The following is an 18,131-nucleotide window of genomic DNA, read 5'->3' on the forward strand; positions in this document are numbered from 1 at the left end:
AAATAGCTTTTATTTTTTGTCCAAATGACGATGTCGTCTATCGTCGATAACACTATATTATAATATATTATCAATATGACAATATATCATATTATATGTCGTAGTATTATTGTTACTTGATTCAATATCTTTTATTATAAAATATTTTCTGATGTTTATAGCGTATTCTTATAGAGTACTGAGTGATTAGAAAAATATAAAATTGTTTATATCACTTTAAGCATAATATTTTATTTTTAACTATTATTTTATTTACGATTATTTCTCCTGATACGGAGAGTGGGTGACACGAGTTAGGCGCAGTGTAGTGCTAGCGAAGCACAGAACTTAAAGTGTTAAGTGTTAATAATTATTATTTAACATACAAATTACAAATGACCGTGTACGACAACGTGTTGACGATTTGACATCAACCTCATCCAAGAAACATCTAATATTGTAAGTTGATATTTATTAATAATATTTAAATATTATTTGTCAATTTTTCAGTTGATGAAAGGTTATTTCTAGTAATTTAACGTTTTACTTTTAGTAGATAATCATAATTAATAGGGTGACCAGACGTCTCGTACTATAGGTACGGTTAAGTTTCGTACTTAGGTATTTTAAAAGACTGTCCTGTAGTCCCCACGAATGCTTTCGGGACGCTTAATGCTTATATATGTCCTGTATGGCTATATTCAAATAATATATCTTCTTTGTATCGCCTTATTATAAAAATTCAAATAATCGTCATATTAGTAATTAAAAAATTAATAAAAAATATTATTTAAGAAGGTTTCTAGCTACAACAGATTATTTGTTTTATTTTGTTTACTGTTTATCAATTTTTTTAAATAAAAATATTAATAAAAAGTTAATTTATTATTATTTATGATAAGAGATTATTTTAATTTTTGAATCTCATATAGGTATGAACTAAGTTTTTCATTTTTAATAACACTAAAAATAATAATTATTTTAGTAAATTAAAAATTAAAAACAAATGTTACCAATAATGGTTACTAGTTACTACAAATTATTTATTTTATTTTGTTTAGGTAGTGTTTAACAAATGTTTAACTAAAAATATTCATGAATTGTATTATATATACCTAGGTACATATGTATTTTTATTCTATATTATAAAAAGTATCCTAATGTTTTGTTTTCCCCAATAATCCCAAATTTTTAATCTGATCACCCTAATAATTGCTTAAAATAAGATATCAATTTGTGTTTTTGCTGCCTCCTTAATAATTATAATATAATAATAATTTGTGTGACAATTTAAAATTCAATGAATTTTGAGATTTTATAATTATAACAAATATTTATTAACCTTTATTATCAAAAAATAAAAATTTAAAATAATTCTAGGAATGATTTATTTTTGATTATAACTTTTATGGTCTTAACTCTTAATAAACAAATAACAATTGTATAATATTTAATTATTTAAGTCGTTAACGCTTTTAAATTCATATAAATATAAAACATACTTTTAAACTTCAAATAAAATATTAAAAAAAAAAAAAAAAAACTAATATCACTTTATACAAATAAATATTGAAAACAATCAAAACTTAATTTTGTTCTTTTGTTGGTGTTATCACCTTATATTCTAGGGCCTAGAATAAAACGTGTTGTTCTTTTTTGTAGGTACTAAAATAATCGTATTTGTACAGACTAATAAAAAATTGTTTTCACATTTATTTCTTTAGGAAAATGAATTTAATATAGTTATTAATTAAAAATATGATTATTTACTATTGCTATTTTTTAAAATAAATGTTTACTGGTATTGTATAGTCGAAATGGACTCTAAAAAAAAGAAAAAGAGCGGGTATGAGTTTCGTGCAGCAAAAAAGAAAAAGGATCTTCTATCAATTGCCAGCTCTTCGCAGAAAATTAATTCCTTTTTTACAAATTCACATAATGTTAATGATTCAGAACATCCAAAAGAGAAGTTAAAAAACACAAAGAACGAAACAAAAGACTATAAAATGGAAATACAACATCAAGAAGTAGACATCGAGGAAATACCTATAGAAAAATCAAAAAACTCGAAGAACGAAAAAAATTTTATTCAAATAGAAACCGTTCAGAATCTAATACAGCAGCAAGAAGAAAACATCGAAAAAATAGAAATACAAAACATGGAAGTTGAAAAACGTGAAAAAATGAATGACAGTTTCACTTTAGCAATTAATACCGTTAACGAAGTAGAAGAAATAAATGTAATTAGTATGTTTTGTAAGCCAAAAATAAACCAAATACGTACATTTTTTTCATTTCATCCAATCCAGCCACATAATACGTTACATAAGCGTTTGCCATTTAATGAAAATATATTTTTTGGTGATCAAAGAAATAAATTCAATCGACGGTGGTTAACATATGATGAAAAAAATGAAATGTTATATTGTACCATATGTTTAGTGTACAGAAATGATGTTTCGAAATTTCGTTCTGGATTCAATGATTGGAGGCATATTACCCAACGTGTTAAAGAACATGAACATTCTAAACATCATATTTCATCTGCAGAATCTTATATGCAAGATAATAAAGAAAAAAGTGTTTTAAATTTATTATTTGGAGCACAGATGGAGAAACAAAGAAAAGAAGTTTATGAGAGGCGTTGTGTACTTTTACAAATAATAAATGTAATTAAACTGATTGGCAAACAAGGCATACCTTATAGAGGCGATAAGAATGAAGCTGCCTATAGACTTGATGATGATTCATTGAATCATGGGAACTTTTTAGAAATAATTTTACTATTATCAAATACTGACAATATATTAAAGTCCCACGTACAAAAATCAATTGAGCTAAGTAAAAAAGCTCATCAGTCAGCAGAAACAAAAGGTAATAAGAAATACGGCCGTGGAAGCTTGGTGACATTTTTGAGTTCGACTACTGTAACTAATATAATTCAACACATTGGGCATGAAATTCAGAATATCATATCAAATCAGGTCAAAGAAGCGAAAATGTTTTCTATAATGATGGACACTACAATGGACTTATCTTCATTTGATCAATGTTCAATCGTACTTAGATATGTAATACACGATGAAGTTTTTGAACGAGTAACAGCATTGAAGCACGTCATTTCTACTTCTGGACAATCGCTTTTTGATACTTTACGTAATACACTAGATGTACTCAACTTGCCTATAGAAAATTGCATTGCAAATGCTTTTGATGGTGCTGCGAATATGTGTGGACAATATAGTGGCGTATCTGCAAAATTATCAGAAATAATCGCTAATCACATCCATACATGGTGCTATGCACATGTACTAAATCTGGTAGTTTCAGATACAACCCAATGCTTAACAACATGTGTTACATTTTTTAGTTGTGTTCAAGAAGTCCATGTATTTTTTAAAGAGTCCTATAAAAGATTTACTGTATACGAAAAAGAAAAACCATCTCTCAGGTTAGCAAGTATAGGAGCAACCCGATGAAGAAGTAAAAATGATGCTATCGTAAAAATATTTGGGCGTATTGACTTTTGGAAAAATGAAAACTTTCACCCTGGAAATCAATACAAATGTGTTTATTATGAACTTTTGGTATCTTTATACAACATTTCAAATTCTAAAGATTTTAATTCAAAAGCAAGAAATGATGCACTGTCTTTTTTAAAAAAATTTTGTTCATTTGAAACTATACTAGTGGCAATGATGTTTCTTCAAATTTTTAAAATTACTACACCATTATCAGATTATCTCCAGACTCAAAATCTTGATTTTGTACAAGCTTATAACCAGATAAGTTGTACTTACACTAGTCTTATAGAGGTAAAAGCTAATTTTAATGATATCATGAAAGCTGCCAAATGTTTTGTTAATTATTTTAAAAGTAAAATTGAAAACCATGAAGATCAAATTGATATTGAAATTGAAGAAGAACTCCCAATAAGACGTAAAAAAACTATTAAACGCATGTCAGGAGAACTTGCTCGCGATGAATATATTATTGATGAAATAGACAGATTTCGAGTAACGATATTTAATTATACATTAGACACAATTTTGAAAAGTGTAGAAACGCGATTTTTATTACATAAAGAACTTTATCTAGAATTAGAATGTTTTGATCCTCGCAGGTTTAAAAGCATAAGGGAAAATGGTGTTCCATCAAATGCATTAAAAAAAATTTGCCAACTATTACCCGATATAGATAGAGATAAACTTAAAGATGAACTTGTATCATTTGCTACATCATGGCCATTGATTTCTAAAGCAGATTTGCATAATGCATACGATAACTTAGATGAAGTTAATATTGAAGATGAATGGACAGACGTCGACTTCGATAAGCCACAAAAGTGTAATAAAGATAAAACATGTAATATATGTTTAAAATGTTCCTTGCGTATATTAACAGAATTTAATATGTACTCTATACAATACAAAGAACTGTATATTGTATATAAATACCTACTTACCCTTCCTCTCACACAAGTAACGTGTGAACGTTCATTTTCGAAGTTAAAACTTTTAAAAACAAGATTAAGGTCCACAACTGCACAGGAAAATTTAGAGTGTTTATTTTTAATGCAATGTGAACGAGATATTTTAAATCAAGTTGACGGGAATCATATAATTGATAAGATGTGTTCTTCAAGCCAAGAAATGAATCGATTACTTTCACTCTAAATTGTAATACCATTTTTTTTCCAAATTTATTATTTAATTATATAATATAAAAGCGTATGTTCATCTAAATTAAAAAAAGAGTTTTTAATATCAATAAGTTGGTGTTTATTTATTTATTTGTTTTTGATAAGAAGAAACTAACAAAATTAAGATTTTTAACCTGTAATCTAATGGGTCTTCGCGTATATCTTTTATATGGTATTAAATAACATAAGATTAAGGCGCCCTTAAATAATTTTTGCAACCGCCCCAAAAGAGCTGCCAGTACGGGCCTGTATGTATAATAGACTATAATCATTGAATAAATAAATTTTAAATCAATAACCCCTTAAAATTATGTATTGCAACAATTCTGTATAATATATAGGACACAAACACTAAAATACAAAAATATAATAGAAATATACATTTTTATGACAGATATTATATTATAATATATAATTATTTTACAATTTCTAAATAATATGAAGTAGTTCTCCAATAATGTCCCTGACCCATTAACCTATATGTATGAAAAATTAAACTTTAATATACATCATGCTATATTCATAAGAATGAAGCCCAAATACAAACATAACTTATCTTATTTTTTAAATCGTTAAAACTAGGAAAAAATGTGAGTGATATTAAAATTATAGCTTACAGCGAATTATATATTTTTACTGTGAATTTGCCAACAAAATATTATCAGAACTATTTTATACAATGAGCGACATAGCCCATTAACGACTTCGTCGAAATTATTATAGCAATCACGGTATTTGTAGAGATTTTGTATTTTATTCAAGAATATAATAATATTTAATGGATATATCCTAAAGAGAATAATCTCTTTACACTATGTCTGAGTGATACAAATATATTGCAACAAGTTGTTCCTTTATGAATCATGATAAAGGATGCACAATGTGTATTACACATTATAAAATATACCTGGCCATCTATATAATAATAAACTTGTATATTATAGTCTACAGATTATAAACAATAGTTAATACGATAAATATATTGGTTTTACTATCATTGATAAGAGGCAACCTATTTATTTTTTTATTTCATTATATAACATACTATTTTTGAATCTTTATTCCAATTTAAAATTTAATTTAGTTTTTTTTAAATACTATATGCGACTAATGGCTATCATTTTATCATGATTTACAACAACAAATGTCAAAAACCACATAAATTTTATTTTTTAAATATTTAATAAAACCATATTAATAGCTATCAACTATTTTAGAATAAAAACTATTATATAGTAGCTTTATTATTAATAAAAATAAAATAAAAAATTATAAGCGATTGAATTTTGAATTAAGAATAATAAAATTAATCGTTTCAAAAATAGGTATAACAAATTATAATTCATTTTACATAGGTATAAATAATTAATAAAAATTAATTAACAAAGACACTGCCTATTCATTGAAATTTATTTATAATTTTTTATAATTTTAGTATGTTTAATATATATTCCGGTATGATAAATTTAATAAATAAAAAATAAAACTGATGTAAAATTAAGTTATTTCAACAAATTTATGCATGCGTTATGCAAGATGTACCAAAAGAATTTTAAAGTTATGATAGAAGATAGATAAATAAAATTAACAAGTATCAGTAACATCACATGAATTAAACAAGTATATTTGTTTACAATTGTATTTATATTTACTTACAAATATCTTTTAACTAGTATAACTTAAACATGACATATATATGTTATTATTTCACGTATTAATTGAATTGATTAAGATGAATGCAATTAAAACTAACTTGGGTATGGTAGAAGTTTATATCTTAATAGATGGCGTCTCAAACAATTATAAAAACAAATAATATGCATAAAACATATATAAGTATAGTAATTCTGTATATTCGTTGTTAGGTTTCCACAAACCATTTATTAAAATTTAAAACTATAAATTTCCACAATTCGCTATATATTTTTGGAATTCGTTCAAAATTCAACTTATTTAAAAAAAAAATTAGTTTATCAATAACAAATTAAGTAATTATAAATCAATATTTTACAATTTTTAAAAATCAACTATTTTTAAACATTTAAAATTATGTATTATATAATATATATTAATATATTTATATATAATTAAATTATATAATACATTTTTACAACTATCTCCAATCCCTCTCTCAAAAAAAATATAAAAAATAATAATAATTCAACGTTATGAACTTCATTAATAAATTATTTTAAAAAAAGCTATAGTAATAATTAAGTTATTAAGAAAAACAAATTGTTTTTTAACAATTATTATTATTTTTTTGGATAGATTATCTAGTTTACATTTTGTCACCAGCTGGAATAAATGCTACTTAGATTAATTATTGAATAAAATTGACATCTTAGCATAAAAGTATTTTTATTTTTTTTTTTTTTTTTCATAGAAATTACTTACATTGTCGGCTGAAGACTATTTTGATCTTAGTCATTATAATTTTACACTAAAAATCATAAATTATTATTAAGTACTAAAAAAATACACCGTAAACCATTAAATTATTTATTTTTACTTACAATTAAACCAAATAATAAACTAAATTTTCTAACTTTCTAAGTCAAACTTTTAAGTATTTACCTACCTAGATACCATCGCAGCGTCACAAAATATTATATTAATAATAATAATTATCATAACCTACATATTATTATTTAGTGTTCAAATCATATACGAGTAAGTTTCCTATAACAATCATGTCACGTTATGTAATTCTCGGAAGTAGGTAGGTGCATATGCGGTCGTGCGGTGTATACTGATAACCGATAATATATTTCATTAAATTCTCCTTACAGTTTTTTTCACCAAGCTTAGCAAAATTAAAGATCTAAAATTATTTTACGTCAAAGACCTTCTATCCATTATTGTGTAGAACTCATCACGTACAAGACAATGTAAAATGTCATGGGTAAATGGGTTGTAACATTATTATAATGTGCAATTCGTATTACCTATAGCCTATAAGCTATTATATTTCAGCTATGATGTGAATAGATAACTGCGAATATCCATCTATAATACAACAAGTAGATTTTTGTTATTTATTAATATCAACACACAGTTATAAGCAGGTAATAAATAGATATAAGTACAATATACAAACGTGTTAGACGAGGAGTGCCTATATAATAGTGAGTATTGAGTGCGTAAATAAGTACTTTAACAACCATCTTATATAAATATTGACGAGTCATAATAAATAATAATTTATGTTATTTACTGTAGCTGAAATATTATACGATTTTGTATAAAGCCAATGCACCTACACATACGTAAATCATAATACCAACTACTTGAGTAGATAATAACGTCCGCAATTAATGTTACTTACTATAATATTGCATACAGCTATTTACACGTACGCCATGTATACCTACGTATTAACTATTATTATTATTATTTATCACCATTAACTATTCACCAATTAGTTTCAGTTAAAGCCAGCCTATTCTGTCAAACGGGATTACTTGGAACTATTTTAAAATCTAATTGAAATTACGGTAAATCAATAATAACTATAGTCAAATCATGTTATCAAGTTACAAAAAAACGGGTCTTACTTAATTTTCTAAGAATTTATCAAATTTAAATAAAAAGGTACCATATTTAGTTCATGTCTTTCTATTTTTGTGATTGACCCAAGCTACTGTATGGCCTATAATATTCCATGGTGTCTAAGTCTAACTTGGGTAAATCATATTTTTGCAATCATTTTATAAAATAAAATTTTTGACTATTAAGAACTATCGTCTACCATCTGTCATCAATAAAAACTTACAGTTTTTAATATAAATATGTTAAGTACATGTTTAAAACGTAATAAGAAAACATCAAAACACCTTACAAAAAATTATACTATCATTATAACAATAATCCTGGTTTTAAACTTACAATTAAACATGATAGCGCGCAAACCACGAAAAACAAAATCTATTTTTTTTTTGCCCCAAGTTTATCAGTTTAATGATAGTAGGTAAGTAATATTTTTGAGTTTCAAATTTCTTATAAAAATCTAAACATAAAGAATAAAACACCTGTATTTAAAAAAAAAAGAGAGAAGATTTAAAACGTGTAGATAGGTACAAACTTTAATTTACATTAAACTATTTAAAATGTTTCCTGTCTAGAAACTTAATTCATAAGAGGATATTTTTCTTCGCGTGACGCATTGTAGACCACATTATTTATAATATGCAGGTAGTTATAACAGCAGGTGCATGTTAGTTATATAATATTCATAGTTTTTAGAGTGAATATTTCAACATTCGAAAAACTTCTCCAAGTTAGCTACGTATTTACTACTAATACTACTGCAATATTTGTATCACTTCTCAAACAATTGAAATATTCATAAAAAAAACTGGTAGGTAGACCAAACTATAACTTATAAATACTTACCTGACTACCTGGCTGGCTATCTACGTATAAATTACAGTATTATATAATACATAATAATATATCATGTATATATATGTGTGTGTGTGTGTTATTAACATAAACTAAAGAGAAACCTTGAATACAATTTTTCTATCATCGCTTAATCTGATAACGTGTTACTGCAATATTGAACAATTGGAATTCTAATGGAAGCAGATAAAAAACACGGTTTAAAATCACTTTCGTGACTATTATTCCGACGATTGACCAGTAATCTGCCACGATATGCAATTCAAGTAACAAATTTTATCGCAGTAATTAAATTATAAAATGACATAATATATCGTATTTCATTCAAAAATACGAATTATTTGTCACACTTGTAAGAACTTTGTCGCATTCGATAAGTTAAAAATAATATTGCATGCGATAAAATATATCATGAATTCGAGAATCGGTCGCTAGAAATACTTCCGTGGCGCCATTACGTGGTAAACATAATAAGGTCAGTATAATATTATTATGTACTAATGTACTACCTAATCATTTGTTTCACTTACCCCAATATTAGATAACATATTCGAACAAAATACCAATGATCATTAGAATAATTTTATAATTAATTATATTATTATTGTTTATAATTTTTTTAATTTTAAGTTTTAGTGTTATTTGTATACCGGCTGTTTACTGATTTCCTCTGAACTATAAAGCATGTACAATTCCATTTAGTTTGAAAAGAGTATTATAATTTATATTATTATAATGAAGCTAATAACTCGTAAAATCATAGTTTGTCAATAAATAAATACCTACTTAACCTTTGAAATTTGAAATCTGAAGGTACCAATTTAATAATTTTCTATTTTAAACTTCAAAGGTTTTCAGTAGTCGATTTAATCTCTTCACAATATTTTTTATTAAATTAATTAATTTCAAGAGCTTTATAAAGGATAATAAGTAATAACATTATGTAGATAATTAACTTGTAATTCTTTATTTATTCGATATAACGATTTATCAATTTCTAAACGTTTTCAAACCCAATAATTCAAGTGATTTCTAGGAAAATCATATCGTATATCTATTATCTGTACATTATTTTCGTGTATTTTTTCAAGTGGTAGCATTTAAGTAGGTTTAGTTAGTCTATAATAGATTATAATTTCAATATTAGTAATCTACTAACGTTAAATATAATTTGGGAGTTTCGCAATAAGGTCAACGTCAATTTGTTTTCTGTAATATTGAAAAAATATATGGCGACTAGTGAGTAGTGAGAAGCCTTTTTTTATTTTCATAAAGTAAAGTGTCATAATAATGAACTTCTGGGTACCAAAAATAAACTCACTATTAAATAAGAACACCTCTTACAATGGCCTAAAAATTGTATATTACTAATTTAAAAATTATTAATACAAAATTTGGTTAATATATCTTTTATCTACTTATCTTTCTTATCTCTTTAAAATGATTATAGTATAGGTACAAATGCTAATATAATATATTATGCATTTGTATACTATTGCATTGTCATATGACTCATATATATTTAATTTAAGATGTCTAAAATAAATCACTTTAAGGTTTTTCATAGTAAGATGGTTTTTGAAAGTGCAGAAAGTGGTTTTTATATGCACTATACAATCAAGTATTTTTAAATCAGTCCCTTTAAAAATATGGAAAATTTACGCCTACAGATATAAAACGAAAAAACAATTAAATACTAAATAATAAATACAATAAATACAATATAATATACAATAAACAAAATATAAATAACTCAAGCCTCATTCACTGATAGTGATTATTGTTTTTAGAAAATTAAATAAGATTATCATTTATTAAAATAGTGATCGATAGGTACCAATTTAATATAATTAAATCTTTCAATTTTTTTATTTAAATAAACGTCAAAAATGTTTAAGATTGTTCATGCACATTTTATTTTTGTTCAATCCTTTATATACCTACTCACAGTGGCGGCGCGAAATTGTGGAGGCTTTGAAGCATATTGTATATTTTAAATATTTTTACCACCACCCTTAATAAGTAGCAGTGGCCAAAGAGCTTTCAAACATGAAGCAATTGCTTCAAATAATCCTATATCCCGCCGCCACTGCCTACTCATATATTATGTTATAGAGTTACGTGTTAAAATATATTATTTTGTTTTCAATTATCTACAAATTTCAGTTAAAGTTAGAAGTACCTAGGTAATATACAAGCTGGTCATATTAATAACAAGCCATAAAAAAGTTCAGCTGAGTCGATATCTGACGCAATCGATAAGTTACTTTTACAGGTAAAACAATAATTTCCGCGGCTTCGACATTCGCTAACGCAGCATTATTATTATTATTATACCTAAGTGTTTACAGTAGTCAGTAATACTTAGAATTATCATGTTGTAGAATTGTTCATATATTTTTTAGTTAAGTCCGAAAGTGAGATAGAAACTCGTTTCGATTAGGTTTCGTTAAAGATTAAGAATATCAAATATGCTATTTTCATTTTGCACAAGTAAGAGATTTTGAAGATAATATTGTTTAATTTTTTTTTACCATTCTTTGTTTCTTTTTATATTTGTCGATGGAAATGTATAATTTTGTTTTATGCTCTTAGATTGCATTTTATATGCCTATGGTTTACGCTTTATTATTATTTTTTTTTTTTTTACATCAAATGCATACTACAATATTCTTTAGAATTTATTTTGACATTTTTGTAGCATTATCAGCATATTTTTAAGGGCACATTTCGTAGTTTTTTAGAGCATTTTATATTTTTATAAATCCTAACCCTAGCATAATATTACATTAATATTATAACTAATCATAAATAAATATTTATTATAATGTAGTGGCCTCTATACGATAAAGTGTAAAATAATATATTCCAAAAAACAGTCATTGTGAATAATGTGAATGATAATTTATGATATTTTTCAATCTCAAATTTTTGAACTAGGAAATCGGACAAAGAAGCCGAAACCAACTACGATTACTATTTGGCCTCCGTTCGCGCGCGTCTTACGTAATACGTTGTAACATATTTTTATTATTATTATTATTATTATTATTATTGTTGTTGTTGTTGTTATCGTCGTCGTTATCATTTTTATTTATCAAGCGATTGCGACTGATGACTAGTCAGTACTCGGCGTTATGCTATCAGTCTAATATTATTATTAATTATTTTACGTACTTTAAATAATCATAATAAATAATAATAGTAATAATATAATAATGGGTTTATTGTTACCACTATTTACTCGTTGTTGTCGCCGTTGTCGGCAGTCGGTACGCACGTACTGACGAGATGCGTCTCTCACAGCGCTATTATTACTTGTCGACGTCGGTGTGTGGATTAAACGATTCGTCAGCGGGCACTCTACTTCACCCACACGACACGATTAAGATAATGTTGTCTGACCAGTAAAATGTCTAAGACCGTTTTCGATACGCGCAGTTTGTCTGAAAATCAGTCGTTGTTTCGTTAAAATTTACACACTAGAGACAAATTGTGACCGTATACCGTGGACCACCAATTCGTAGGTAGGTAGCCCGCCGTCCAGTGTTATAGGTAGTGATTATAACGTTACTGTTTTGATCATATTAATTAGCAACCGATAATTTTAATCTCGCTTTTCCCTTCATGCCCTTGGCTATCGAGTAGTACTAGTAATGGCATTTTTTTCTTTTTTTTAATACATGATATTGATTGCAAATATTAATTATTAATAATTGTTATAATTTATTTATTGTAATATGATCGATATTATATTTAATTATAAATCTATAATAGGTACTTAAATGTGTTCTTTGTTTATAATGTTATTATTATAAGGCTACTAGCAAAATTCAGACTTTTGAACAGTAGTGATTATACTATCTATACCACAGACTAACATACAAACCCATAAATATTATTTCGTGATCTCTACTTATACTCATTGTTTGTCTAGTATTACTATGTGACTACAGAGCTTTGTACTTGCTGTTGTGTTCAACTCTTTGTGTTGATATTTTACCTTATTACTTTAATAAAATTTATTAATTTCAAATTTTACTTTAACATATGTTTTAGAATTTCACTCAAAATGTTTTCGGAAACAATGTTTGTGTATGCAGCTTCTGCAATAGTTGTTCTATTTACTGCTGTGTATTTATATTATAGAAATATTTATAGCTTCTGGAAAAAAATGGGAGTGTATCATTTGGAACCAACTTTTTTTTTTGGCAATGCCAAAGATCGTGTTCTTTTTAAAAAATCATTCCATGAGTTTCACAGAGACTTGTACTTCAAGTTCAAAGGACATAGATATGCTGGTTAGTACCCTTATCTAACTTTAAATTACATATTTTACTTAATTTCTTATTATCAACACAGAAATTATAATTTATCTAGAGTGAATTCCGCTTAATAAAATCAACCTTTTATAGAATCAAAAAAGAATTATCCTAACCTAATCGAATTTTTCGATTGTTGGAGTAAATTTTTTTTAGAATAATTGTGTAAATTTAAATTAAATTATTACTTAATCACTTTTATGTACATTTTATTGATCTAATGCTTTATTAATAGGTATGATCAATATACAATTAAATTGTATTTTTAAGTTTACCAAATGATTATTGTACATCGTGTCTTTAGGTAAAGTAAATTGTTCAAATATTTTTCTGACATCTTAAGCAAAAAAAAAGATTTTCTCATTTGTTTTGATGTGTTAAAAAATGCATTTACTCAGAAATTCAAGACATGTATGTTGAATGCAAAATTGTTAGTTATATTTATTTACTTAAATTGTTTTTTTTTTTTTTTTATGTTATTTTAAGCATAGGTAAGTACATATTAATAAAGTATTATTATAAAAATAAAATAAAATGTTTAATGGAATCGTTCAATTAATAAAATCTAAATGAATAGCACCAATCTGTTCATATTAACTGGAACTCACTGCATTATTTTAACATAACAATTAGACATCAAATATATAAAATTTCTAACTCCTATATAAAAATAATTTGTTTCCTTTTTTTTAAGGATATTATCTTGGACGCCGAGCATCATTAGTCATTCTTGACCCAGAAATTATCAAATGTATTATGATTAAAGATTTTAATCATTTTACGGACCGTCAAACAATGAAATTTCGAACATCAGAATATATTACTGAAATGTTGATTAATCTTAAAGGTTCTAAATGGAAACGAATGAGAGGTCAATTAACACCAGCGTTTACTTCAGGCAAACTTAGAACTATGGAGCATCTCGTAGATATTTGTTGTAACAATATGAGTGAATTTTTAAATGAAAATATCAAAAGTGGTAATTATAAACACATAGCTTTAATTTATTAAATGTGTATTCAAAGTATATGGTAATCTAATGTAAAAATTAAAGTTACTTGGTAGTTTATAATAATATTTGAACATTTATTTTATCATATAATAAATTAAATTTATATTTTGTCTATATTTCAATAATGACTAAGGAATTGTATTTCCAAGTGCTTACATATTAATATGTGGACCTTTTTTAATTTTTTACTTAAGTATTAAATATCTATAGGCTATCCAGTTATTGTATTATAGATATCAATTAAACAAAAAAATTATATCGCTTAAGCCATAACTTTCTTTTTTAAATTTGATAATAGTAAATTATTAATTAATTTCTTTATTTATTGAAGTATTCACCATATAGATATAACATATCTAGTAGTAATGATTTTTTTGATTCTAATAAAATTTAAAGTCCATCTTAATATTAAAATATTAATTATTTTAACATTTAATAATATAATACAATTTAATTTTATGTAAATTTGGTTTGCAGAACATGGTTATGAATTGGAAATGAAAGATTTTTTTGGCAAATTCACCTTGGATGTTATTGCTACTTGTGCATTTGGAGTAGAATCAAATTCATTGAAAGATGAAAATGGTGGTTTTGCTAGTCGTGTATCTAAATTTGCTAGCTTGAGTATTATAAAACGTCTATCCCTCTACATAGTACTACTCTTTATGCCTGGTATTGCTCGATTTGTGCCTTTATCTTTTTTTAACATGGAAGTGATACAATTCTTAGCTAATGTGATCAAAGAAGCAAAAAAATGCAGACAATCCACCGGACAAAAGTATGTACATTGTCATTAATGCTTTTTAAACCTAAAATATGATTACAAAATATATAACTAATGATTAAAATTTGTGAGTTAGTGCATTTAGATATCAATCTTGCTAAATTATATTTAATGCTAGATGACATAGATATCCATTTTGAAATACTATAATTAAGTTGTGAAGTTTTCGTTTTTTTTTTCATAGTTATAGGTTTTTTGACCAAAATTTAATGAAAACTGCAATAATTTATATTCTTACTCTGTATAAAACATGGGAATTGTTGCAACCGTAAAATTATTAAAACTAAAATGCATTACCTAATCATTATTTTCATTTGATTAATCAGTTTATCATACCCGCATTAAACAATTAATGGAAAACATGTTATATGAAATAACCTAGTCTTCTTGATACATTTACAATGGTTTATTTCCGACTATTCCAGTCTTTCTTTTATTTAATCTGCATATTTTTAGATTTTTAGTGTATAAGTATATACTTATTAAGGCAATTTTTAGGGCATGAACTTGGAACCCTACTAATGATTAGTCATATTTATTTGTAAAATTATTATTACTTAATTAAAATTAATAACAACACATTTTTTAATATAAAGGCCCTTTTTAGTATTAATTAATTTACCTAATATTAATTGGTATTATTAATTAAATTGTTTATAATGTATTAAAAGGATGCATACCTGTCTACACGCATATTCTGTCTTTTGTAAACATAGTACATTTTCATTTAGCAGAATCCATTTTATGTTGTAAACTTTAATATTATAGTAAATTTATCTTGTATAAAACTTAATGGTAAACATCTCATCAGGTTTTATTAATTTTATAATTTTGAAATGAGTAATCATTTTAATATTTTACATAACTATAATTCACCTAAAAATGTTATCATTAAAAACCTAAGAGGTGACCTTGATTACATTCTTATTCTTACTTTTAAGTTTTATAATAAGTAACTTATTTTTATACTCAAGTTAACAGCATAAAATCGGTTCTACTGAAACTAAATTTATAATGTTTTATATTTATAACTTATAAGATAAAGATAAGACATGCGAGTGTAGCATCCTCTCGATTATTATAAATTAAATTTTTAACTTATTTTATATAAAAAATATAAACAATAATGATGTAATAAATTATTTCTGTTTATTATTTAAATGTTAGAAACATCTACTAAAATAGAATTACTTTTTTATTATTTTCTATTCCTTTTTTTTTTTAAGGCGGAACGATTTCTTGCAGTTATTACTGGATAGTGAAACTGATTTGGATAAAAATGACAAAAACAAATCAAAAGATGGTAAATTGATTTTTAAATTTGTATTAGTTACTATGCTTGATTTAAAAAAATAAAATGTTATCAACTCAATTATTTTTCCTTAAAATTATTATGATCTATAAATATCAATTATTAAGAATATGCGAATTATGGTTGATTTCAGATGCATTGACTGAAGCTCAAGTGGTTGCTCAATCTGTATTGTTTTTGATTGCTGGGTTTGAAACATCAAGTACATTGTTGACTTTTACATGTTATGAATTGGCAATAAATAAAGATATACAGATTAAATTAAGAGAAGAAATATGTTCAGTCTTAAAACGACATAATGGCAAATGCTCATTTGAAGCCATGCAAGAAATGCCTTTGTTAGATATGGTATTGATGGGTATGTATCATGCAAGCAGGTATTAATAAAATTTTAATCAGAAAAAAAAAATTAGTCATATTTATTCTTTTAAAAAAATAATAATTATTCTTTATACCTATATAGAAACCTTGAGAATGCATCCACCTGTCGCACAATTAGAACGTGTCAGTACTCAAGATTATACAATCCCTGATTCCAACTTATTAGTGAAAAAAGGTATGACTGTTCAAATACCTGTCATCGGATTACACTATGATCCAGAATATTATCCAGATCCTTATAAATTTGAACCAAATCGGTTTTCGCCTGAAGAGAAAGCTAAACGTTCACATTATGTATTTTTACCATTTGGAACTGGACCAAGAAATTGCATTGGTATGTGTATTGAATAAATGTTTTCATTAACAAACTCATTAAACCTGTAATAAAAATGTTTTTTTAGGTTTAAGATTTGCTTTAATGAGTACAAAGAGAGGAATGGTGCATCTCTTAAAAGACTTTTCAATTGATCTGAGTAATCAAATGACTGTGCCTTATGAATACAGCAAAAATTCAATGTTACTCAAGGCAAAGGATGGTATTAGGCTGTCATTAAATAAGTTAAATGCATAGTAAAAACGGTTTGGCCAACTACTTAATATTTAACATATTTATGGGCTGTGTTAAATTTATCAGTTAATTTCTCAGTTTTATCTTTTGATATTTTAAATGATTTTAAAATGTGAAGTATTTATACTTTTTTTTTTAATTAGATTTTATTTTTATACATTTATTAATGGTTTTTAATAATTTTTTTTTTTTTTTTTGTTTATATAAGTTAATTTTATATTATTTTAATACTATTAAATATTATGTTTTATTATTCAGACTTGGTGAGTTTAAAAAGTATTTTAAAGAAATAATTGTGATCCATAGTTAGAAGTTAAGATAAAAACATTAGAACTCCTTGTTTTAAATTATTTCAGAGACTATTTAGAATCAATATAAAATTAAAACGGATTGTTAATTTGTTTAAATTTAGTCAAGCTTTTGTATCAATCCACTGTTCAATTTATGTATAAGTATTAACATTAACATTAGTAATAAATTTTCATTCAATTAGAAATAAAAAAAAAATAGTCATTTAAAAACTAAACGTTCAATAAGAATCAAAGAGTAATTTTTTTGTACAGTCACTTCAACTTACAGTAAATAATAAAATAGTTTATTTTGATTATACATTTATGCTAGTGATATCACTATAATAAAAAAATACCAAAAGGTGTCATTACTAACA

The 18,131-nt window shown here is 25.3% G+C and overlaps 2 protein-coding genes across 3 annotated transcripts; both read left to right on the forward strand.

Annotated features, from left to right (window-relative positions):
• Window positions 1-3,674: 3,674 nt before the first annotated feature.
• On the forward strand, window positions 3,675-4,655 carry LOC112600241. The gene has a single exon (XM_025347426.1). The coding sequence runs from the start codon at window positions 3,675-3,677 to the stop codon at window positions 4,653-4,655; it is 981 nt and encodes a 326-aa protein (XP_025203211.1).
• A 7,572-nt stretch (window positions 4,656-12,227) lies between these two features.
• Window positions 12,228-17,575, forward strand: LOC112600232 (cytochrome P450 6k1-like). Of its 2 annotated transcripts, XM_025347412.1 has the most exons (8): window positions 12,228-12,612; window positions 13,145-13,386; window positions 14,102-14,386; window positions 14,897-15,197; window positions 16,430-16,506; window positions 16,649-16,873; window positions 16,979-17,230; window positions 17,298-17,575. In XM_025347412.1, the coding sequence occupies exons 2-8, from the start codon at window positions 13,158-13,160 to the stop codon at window positions 17,465-17,467; spliced, it is 1,539 nt and encodes a 512-aa protein (XP_025203197.1). In that variant the 5' UTR covers window positions 12,228-12,612; window positions 13,145-13,157; the 3' UTR covers window positions 17,468-17,575. The 2 variants fall into 2 exon arrangements, with proteins under 2 accessions (XP_025203197.1, XP_025203198.1); XM_025347413.1 differs by lacking the exon at window positions 13,145-13,386 and having other exon boundaries at window positions 12,229-12,612.
• Window positions 17,576-18,131: the final 556 nt, after the last annotated feature.

The sequence above is a fragment of the Melanaphis sacchari genome, unplaced genomic scaffold (assembly GCF_002803265.2).
Source record: "Melanaphis sacchari strain LSU unplaced genomic scaffold, SCAv2.0 Contig62_pilon_pilon, whole genome shotgun sequence".
NCBI classification, from domain to species: domain Eukaryota; kingdom Metazoa; phylum Arthropoda; class Insecta; order Hemiptera; family Aphididae; genus Melanaphis; species Melanaphis sacchari.

Bases quoted from the DNA above. Each gene is read 5' to 3' on its own strand.
- LOC112600232 (XM_025347412.1), top strand. From the start codon at position 13,158: ATGTTTTCGGAAACAATGTTTGTGTATGCAGCTTCTGCAATAGTTGTT. The intron at 13,387-14,101 runs GTTAGTACCCTT...CTTTTTTTTAAG, and splicing joins CAAAGGACATAGATATGCTG to GATATTATCTTGGACGCCGA. The intron at 14,387-14,896 runs GTAATTATAAAC...TTTGGTTTGCAG, and splicing joins AAATGAAAATATCAAAAGTG to AACATGGTTATGAATTGGAA.
- LOC112600241 (XM_025347426.1), top strand. From the start codon at position 3,675: ATGATGTTTCTTCAAATTTTTAAAATTACTACACCATTATCAGATTAT.